This window comes from Theobroma cacao, chromosome 2 (genome assembly GCF_000208745.1).
Source record: "Theobroma cacao cultivar B97-61/B2 chromosome 2, Criollo_cocoa_genome_V2, whole genome shotgun sequence".
NCBI lineage: Eukaryota > Viridiplantae > Streptophyta > Magnoliopsida > Malvales > Malvaceae > Theobroma > Theobroma cacao.
Window position 1 is genome coordinate 6715103 of NC_030851.1, and position 8625 is coordinate 6723727.

Here is an 8625-nt window from a genome sequence, read left to right on the forward strand (position 1 = left end):
CCTATCAAAATGGACCTGATCCATTAGACTAGTCCATTTTTCATAAAATATGAAATGAGTTGGGCTTAAAAATTTAGATTCATATTAAAATTAGACCTAAATGGGTTAGCCTATCAAATCAGAGGGTTGGGGTGGGTTGAGGTGAGCCAGCCCTATGGGTCAAAAAAATTAATAATTTTAATTAATTTAATAATTTTATATATTTAATTATATAAAATTAATAATTTAATTATCAATAATATTACTTATTTTATATATTTTAATGTGTTTAATCTTCACTTATCAAATTAATAATTTTAATTTATGAATTAAATTATAAAATAATTTTATTAATAAAAATTTTATTAAGTGAAATTATAAAAATAATTTAAAAAAAAAAATGAGTTGACCCAACCATTTTATGGGTTAACAAAAGGTGAATTGGGTTGAGGTTTTGATTGTCCATATAAAAAATGGGTTGACTCGACTCAACTCAACTCATATTTTCTTAACCCACAAATATTTGGGCCGGGCCGGACCAAGTCAGCCCATATTGACAGCAGTGAACGCACGTAATGGGAGAAACACGTTACCTCCATTATGTATAGTGGAGTAATGATTTTTTTTTTTTCTAATAAACGGTTAGCTAATTAATGGCATATTGAGGAGTTGGTCACTTGCTCTTGAGGGAAGAGGAAAAGAGAAAGACATTCGTACTGCACGGAAAAATTAAGAGGAAGATTTTTTACCTACTTTCACATTGGAATTATAAAATTAAATTTTTAAAAATATTCAAAAAGTGAAATTATTCCGTAAATCCTATTACTAGTTTTGATTACTTTCATTGTTGTCCATAGTAATATAACTGTTCTACTCATTCTAATAGTTCTCATTCATTGTTTATCGTATAACAGTATGATTGTTGAGATATAAATTTTATATAATATTATACAAAGATAATGATTTAATAGCCACAGCATCTAGAGTTGTGGTTCAGAAGCTTAAACTATGCTTGAAATATGCAAGCAAAGATACAGACAAGTACTTTCATTTGAATTCAATGAAGTACATACTAGGCCATTGCTCTTTCTGAAGCTTGATTTTTCTTGTTTTTTTGGAGCTCACCATAGAAGTAAGACAGAGATCCCCAAAGAGATAACACAACGGATATAGCTTTTTCAACTTGGAACTTTTCATGGAAGAACAATACAGCCAAAGATTCTGTCACCGGAAGCAGAGCTGCAATTATTATGCCAGACAGCAGTGAGGACCCAGAGAAAATTACTCCGACAGCTCCCATGAAAAAGAACTGCCATAAGATTGCACTCAACAGGATTACCAGATAGTATGTTGATTGCCCTAGCTCAAATTTACTTGCCTCTCTTGGAATTGCCTACAATGTGCAAGAAGTTGTTAAGAACTAGCATCCGTGATATCAAACTTAACAAGTTTTTAAGGGGAGTCTAGTAGATTCCCCTGTTTTTGATAGCAATACGACATAACACCACTTTGAATGGTGCAAATATAGGGGAGTGAGTGTGGTGGACTATTTGATAGAAGGAATGAGATATGACCTCAAATTCTTTGTGAAAAAGCATCCCAATGGTGCAGAAAACTGTAGCTGAAAATGACATAACCATTTGCATCTCCATCACCAAAGAGTAAGTAATAGTCTGCTTTGCTTTCTTGTATGTTAACTCAATCGCCGGTAACACAAATCCATAAAGCATTGAAGCTGCAAGTGTCATAAAAAATCCCAAGTAATATTGTCGGTTGGATTCATTTGCTGGGCGATCTGAACTTGTATGAAGTGCAAGAACCACTGCTCCGACAGTCAACAAAAAAACCGAGTTAATGGTAAAAGATGTGAACTTCTGCTTGACCAATAAAAAGGCGAATGCAGCGGTAAAGGCCAATTGGGTTGAAATTATCAGAGCTGAGGTAGAGACAGGGAGGCGAGCAACACCATAAGCATACAAAAAGTCATCCACGCCAGTAAGAAGGCCTACAACAGCACTAACCAGAAACAAAGGAGGTTTAATGAAGAAAAGCTCGGTCGCAGGGCCTTCCTTTCTTCGACGATACAAGTATGAAAATGTGAGAGGCATTACCATAAATGGCCAGCCAGCAGTTTCTAAACAGCTTGATGTCCAAACTCCCTTACCACCTTTCAAGAAGTAGAGCCTCATTATAAGGGGGCCACCAACATTTCCCAAGGCTAACAGTGCGCAATTCAACACCAGCAAGGATCTCTTCAAGCCTTTGCTCATCTTCTCCTCTTTGTAGGGCATTTGGTCGTTGCTAGTGCGAGTATCCATCTTTAGACTAGTGTTTATGTTCCACAAGATTTTGCATAAGAAAGATTGTGAGAGTTTAAATCGTTTATAGCAAGTAAAACAACGTTGATATACCAAGACATGAAGGCAATTTATAAAATAAGTTGTACCATGAATTCCCTTTCTCAACTTAGGGAGCGATTTTAGTAAGCAAGAATCAATATTTAATCTATACATGCAATCATTGATAGAGTTAACTAAATGAAATTATGCTGTATCCGAATATTTAGCTTATTAATTGTTGCATAAAAACCACAAATTTTTATGGTGCCCACTGCTCAATGCAAGAGGAGGACAGAGTCAAAGAAAATCGGATGGTGCTCAAGCAACTATCTCGTATTCGTACCAAGAAAATACTGTTTTGGTTGAACATGACGAGTAAACATAGTAATTTTGATCATGAAAATCAGGACAATTCAAAAAGAAAGATCAAAATGGCATTATTGTGCAACGGACGAACAAAATGACCTTAGCTCCTTGAAATCTGAAGCAATGAAGAGCCTGACACGTCCGTGCTCACTGCTGAGCATTGAACAGTCACCGGCAACGTGGACAAAATATTCCCGTCATAAAACACTATCCGCTGGGCAGCTGGCAACGCAAGCTTGGATCAATTCTGGCCTTGCTCTGTGAAGTGTCCCAACCTATTCCTACTGCTCACGATAGAATGGACCTAGCCCAAAAGATTCCTTAGCATAAAATAGATTGGCAAATTTTGATTCTTATTTTCATTTTATTCCATAAAATTCCAATACAACAGTTGCACTTAAATCGCTTGAATTTGACTTATATATATGAGTTATTATTTTTTACATAAAAAGAGAAGTATACAAATTTCACAAACTAGTTGTTTATTCTTGTCACATGTTTATACTAAAAAAAGTACCTTAGCTAAAGAAGTTTTATACTAAAAGAAAAGTGTACAGAGTGTGGTAATTAAACTGTTCTGTCTTGTATACGTTCCAAGCAAGATTTCCCGTCAAGCTTGCTGCTCTGCTGAAGCTCCAAATAATCCTTATATTTCATTGCTTTGTATGCTGGTGGATTGTTCTCATGGTCCAGCAACTTCGAAGCTGGGGCAACAACTGCATTGAGTGCTGGTCCATGCGGCATGGCTATGGATATCCTTGTATCTTTGTTGTTCACCACTGCTCGATGTAGAACACTTTTGTACTTCCCATTACTCAAAATCTTGCGAAAAGTTAATATCATATTCGAATAAGAACAAAATAAACTATTTCTAAGAAGAGGCAAAAACAAAACAAAATGGGGATGAGAACTTAGGACTTTAGGAGTGCACCTCAATATGATCTCCAACGTTAGCTAGAAATGAATTGGGAATTGGATTGACATTCATCCATTTCCCTTTGTGCTGCACTTGAAGGCCCCTGATTTCATTTTGTATTAGAAGGGTCAAAAGACCGTGATCCGAATGAGGAGGCAACCCCAATGCGAGCTCTGGCTGCGGACATGGTGGGTAGAAGTTGGCTGTTAGGACTTGCAAGCCATCTTCCAAATTCAAGGCCTCGTCAATATAATTCTCCTCTAATCCCAAACTCTCGGATATTCCTCTTACTATTATTCTTGCTACTTGCCGGACTCTTTTGCTGAATTCTAAAGCAATTTCACTGTTTCCAAAAACATTCAGACAAAACTTGTTTTAGCTAAGCTATTGCAGCTGCAACGGCTAAGGAAACAGCACGAGCATGATTCCAATTATTTGAAATGAGATTCCAAAACAATCCATCAATTCACGCATCAGAAAGGAAAATAAAAGGATCAAATAAAAAGTACTAAAAGAATCCAGGGTAACAAAATAATAGTAGTCTAGATGACCCACAGGGTTATATAGACAAGATTACTATTGTTTTGTTACCCAATTGGCCGATTCCTTGAATTCCGTCTTCTGTGCATACTCTAATCCTAGGACTCATTCTGAACCCTGTATTATCTGTAAGTTACCAAGCTAATTGAGTTCAAAACCTGAAGGCAGCTGGCTTGTTGGGTGAGTGAAACTCAGGATGCTGAAAGACCTTGAGAAAATCCCTCCAGAATAAAACTTTATCCACTGAAACGTTGAAACTGGTACCACACCTAATGGGGTCCAGCACATGCTTCCCTTCAAATTCTTGCTTCTCTTCCTCCGTTAGCTCAAAAAATCCTCTACACGCCTCAATTATTGCCTTCATCATGCTCTCCGGCACCCCATGATTTATCACCTGAGATGCTCAAAGCTTAAAACTAAAACCAAAAAGAAAAAAAACAAAACAAAGCGCACTGAACAAAAGATAAAAAAGGAGAGAAGAACTAGTGTACTATAATATATATATATATATACCCACCATGAAGAAGCCCCAGTCCTGACAAGCTTCTCCAAGCTCTTGGAGGACTTTAGAGCGTTCATCAGGGTTATTGGAAGTGAGATGAGAGAAATCAACGGTGGGGATAGATTCTTTTGCGTCTGAAAATGGTTGATCATTAGCGTTTGTTGGGAACGTGTAAATGGGAGGCATGGAAGTAAGACCAGGCAATTCAGCTAGTGATTTGATACTTGTTCGCTTTGGCAGTGCGTAAGTAAGAGATGCTTGCGAGGGTAGGGAAAGGAACGGGGCACTAGCAGCCATGGAGACCGACGGAGATTGAGACTCCGAACACGGTGCTTGTAGGCGGATTGCAATGGAACAGGTCCGGATACTTATGTATATGTATTTATCTTTAATTTTTGGCTGCTGCGAAAGCAAGAAATCATTATTTTTTCATTATTTATATTTTAATTTTCGAAAATAAATAATATGTTTCGGTATAAAAATTATATGGTTTTACTGCCAAAATTGGTACTATTATATTTTGATAATTTGATCAATTTTGATTTTATTTTTGTCAGTGACATTTACTTTATAAAAATTTTTAAAGAATAAAAATTAAATAAAAAAGTAAAAATAAAGGAAATTGGGCAAAAAAAAAAAAAATCGAAGGAAGTTGCCTGACCTTATATGGTATATCATTGCAGAATCATGGCAACAAGCTAATATTTTGAGCATGGAAGCAGTCGCACCTTCATGGGTTTTATTCGAAATCCGAGAGTGGCACAAACATATTCCAAGATTTGTTATGTACACACTATGAATATCTGATTAAAAAAAGAGACTTAAAAAATTGAGAAACATCTTCCTGTCCATCAAGCATTAATATTTTTCAAGGTCTTTTGTCTTCTTCTTTTCCCATTTTGTGTGGCACCGCCACTCCTCATTTGGTCTTTATTTCTCTTTTGCGTTTCTTTACCCTTTTTTTTTTTTCACCTCAAGAGAACGGAAGAAAGAAAAGTCCCAAGTCCTGTTGACAGGAAAGCATACGTGCTTTTGCATCTCCTACTTCCTTGATCTACGAACCCTTCGACCTTGTGGCAAGCGCTTAGGTATGAAGGGATAAAAATGAAAACGCCACTTGGCTCTGCAAAGACGTGTGCATTACATACTGATCAAAACAAACAGCAGCTATAAAACTCCTGTGTTCGTTTCTTCATTCATCAGTTACCGTGAAAGTATGCAAGTTCACCTGATTTTATATTACGAAAGAGGCAAATAGTTTAAATTTTAAGAATGCATGGATCCTACATTTCAGAAAATGGGTGTCAAAAACCCATCACCAGTACCCAAAGTCGGCCATATCTCGGAACTGCAAAGTACAAGGCAAGGCTACAAGATTTTCACGCGTGCTTATGGTTTCTTCCTGAATTCCAGCCTCCACGGAGGTGTTCTCACAAATTTTCTTCCCTAGCCACATTAAACTCCAATATAACTTTTCTCGTTTGTAGGGCTGCAGTTTTTCTGAATCAGAAGCAAATGTAAGTCATGGGCTTTCTCAGTCAACCCAACTTCTGTAAATGCACTCAAAATCCTATTACAGGTAGAGATATCAAAGTCTGTGGTGTTAGACTGCTTCCATTGATCAATAACCTCTCCCACTTCTTTGGAATGCCCAAGAATCAGATATGAAGACGAAATGCATATGTAATTTCTGCTTGTCATTTTCTGTTTGGTCATTCTTAGCGATTTCCATATCTGATCAATTTTATCTTTGTTTCCCAAGCCAGCATACAGCATAACAAGGAAGTCATAAGTTATCCATTCCCTTTGTGTGATGCCTTTCTCTGTTTCAATAGGAAAGCTGGACTCAGCATTTGCAAGACGGCTAGCGTTAACATAAACAGTTACGAGGCTAATATATCTCACCCAGCCATCATTGCAAGCAGAGTCGCATCTCATTTCATCCAGAATCCTTTTAACTTGATCAATGTTTAGAGCCGCAGCACATGAACTTATCCACAGATTGTAAGTAAAGATATCTGGTGCGACCTTATGTCTTTTCAGTTCTTCTACGACCAAAGAAACCTTCTGCAGCTGCCCAATTGACATGTAAAGAGTCATAATCTCATTGTACGTAAGGGCAGAGAATGACAAGGCCAACCCCTTTATCCTCTCAAAAAGCTCTTCTGCCTTTTCAGTCAATTTTGCAGCTGCATAACAATGGAGAAGAGCAGTGTATGTTTCACTAGTCTTTGCAGTCGGAGGCAAGTCTTCAAAATAGCGTTCAGCAGCATCAATATCAAAAACTTTTGTCATCAAGTCAATACGAATTGCATAGTCAGAATCTGATAACTTGTACTCTTCATGAGTAACCATCCATTCTGATATCTGCAAGCTTGAATTGATAAGTTCAAAGAATTCACCATCAATTGTATCTGTGAAACTAAGGGCTGTACAAACTGTAAGGCATGAAGTTTTCATACAGATGCGACATGAAACTTTGTTTCTGATATTCCTCTCTTTGAATGCAAAATATCAACTAAAAGTTATTACCAAAAAGACAGAAAAGAAAAGAAACTACCCAGCTGTTCCAAGTGCAACTCAAGCTATAATGAAATTCAAAGAAAACAGGAAAAAGAGATTGAGTTTGCCTAGGCACATGAAGATGTAGGACCTTTTTATTTCACACTCCCAAAGAAGTCTTGCTAATCATAATGCAAATTATAAAATTCCCATCATGATCAACTTTCAATTTACGTCCTCTTATAACAGAAAAAACAGCAGAAGCAACAAAGTGTGATATGATATTAATCAATTTAACTTAGTTGGAGCTGAAGGTGGGAGTGAAATGCAAGTTCTCCCATTACATTAGATCAGAGAAAGTGACCAAGTGCAAAACAAAATAGGTAAATAGAGACTTCACAAGCAAGCCTGCAAATAGAGAAGACAAAATCTTAATACCTAGAGAAGACAGCATTCACTTATTCATTGCTGACATGACAAGAAACTCCAGTGCTGTGGTATGGCCAAACACCCAAGCTAGCCAAATGGCGAACTTAATGAGTTGATTTGATCTTACACAGTAAAGATTAACCGAATATACATTAAGAAATTTTCTCTTCCGTTTTGTGTTTATCCACAGATACAAAATTTTCATGTTCCTTATATCAATTCCTTTCTACATTAGACCATTCCCTACTTGATAACATTCCTAACCAATACTATGACCCCAATTGGCCAATTCAAACTAATGGAACCTAAACAATTTAACTGATTCTTCAAATAAATTACACCAATCAAGCATTACACCTCTAATGAAACAGTTGATAAAACAAAAAAATTTCATCCAGGAATATCAAACTAAATAAGTATTACTGCCAGTTTCTAAGGTAAAACAAAGCCACCCCAGAACATAAAAATCTCAACTTCACTCTAATTGACTTTAATTATTAAAATATGGAAAGTATCTTTGAAAAGAGAGAAGCGAGAGTACCTCGAGAGCATGCTTGAAACGCTGGGATTTCCTGAGTTCCTTAGAGATTTGGCGGAGGTCGGAAATGGAAACTCGGTTGCCCTCACCGACCCATTTGTCGATTACGGTAGTGGCGCTCCGCTTCGGAAGACGCAGCCGAAAAATGCGGCTTTTCAGATCATCGGTTTCCGAATTATTCAAATATTCGTCCATGTATTCGGTGCTGGCGGCGCCCGACGACAACAGCCTTGACAAACTGCAGTTGCTGCTTCTCCTGCATATATATATTTCACAATTTTGAAAAATTAATCTTTGGGAAACAAAAGACCAACCAACTTAAAGAATGCTACGGAGACTTGTAATGGGTTCAGTTTCAAAAATTTCTCCCCTCTTTTTCTGCTTTGAATTGAGAAAGTATGATAGTAATAAAGATAATTACCGTCTGAGACTGAGAAAGAGGGAGCGCGACGCCATTGAAATTGATAAAGCTCTCTCTTTAGCTTGTCCAAGGTTTTTTTTTTTTTTTTTTTTT

General features: G+C 37.0%; 3 protein-coding genes across 5 annotated transcripts in view; all 3 read right to left on the reverse strand.

Moving 5' to 3' along the window:
* Nucleotides 839–8625, reverse strand: part of LOC18608236 (purine permease 3) — an 11977-nt gene continuing 4190 nt past the window's right edge. The window contains exons 1-3 of one of the 3 annotated variants that reach the window (XM_018115431.1): nt 2426–2430; nt 1554–2304; nt 840–1372 (exon numbers count right to left, since the gene is read on the reverse strand). In XM_018115431.1, the coding sequence (XP_017970920.1) occupies nt 1052–1372; nt 1554–2297 (1065 nt within the window). In that variant the 5' untranslated portion in view covers nt 2298–2304; nt 2426–2430 and the 3' untranslated portion in view covers nt 840–1051. Of the gene's footprint in view, nt 1373–1553; nt 2554–8625 lie in introns of those variants that run through there. The other 2 variants (XM_018115429.1, XM_018115430.1) reach the window with 2 other exon arrangements.
* LOC18608238 (protein DMR6-LIKE OXYGENASE 2) lies at nt 3076–5051 on the reverse strand. Its single transcript, XM_007042821.2, has 4 exons — nt 4658–5051; nt 4299–4534; nt 3616–3943; nt 3076–3506 (listed from the first exon to the last, which is right to left on the reverse strand). Exons 1-4 carry the CDS (start codon nt 4937–4939, stop codon nt 3252–3254), a joined length of 1101 nt encoding a protein of 366 aa, XP_007042883.2. The 5' UTR covers nt 4940–5051; the 3' UTR covers nt 3076–3251.
* On the reverse strand, nt 5797–8619 carry LOC18608235 (pentatricopeptide repeat-containing protein At5g09450, mitochondrial). The gene is made up of 3 exons (XM_018115432.1): nt 8533–8619; nt 8115–8367; nt 5797–7009 (listed from the first exon to the last, which is right to left on the reverse strand). The coding sequence occupies exons 1-3, from the start codon at nt 8565–8567 to the stop codon at nt 6098–6100; spliced, it is 1200 nt and encodes a 399-aa protein (XP_017970921.1). The 5' UTR covers nt 8568–8619; the 3' UTR covers nt 5797–6097.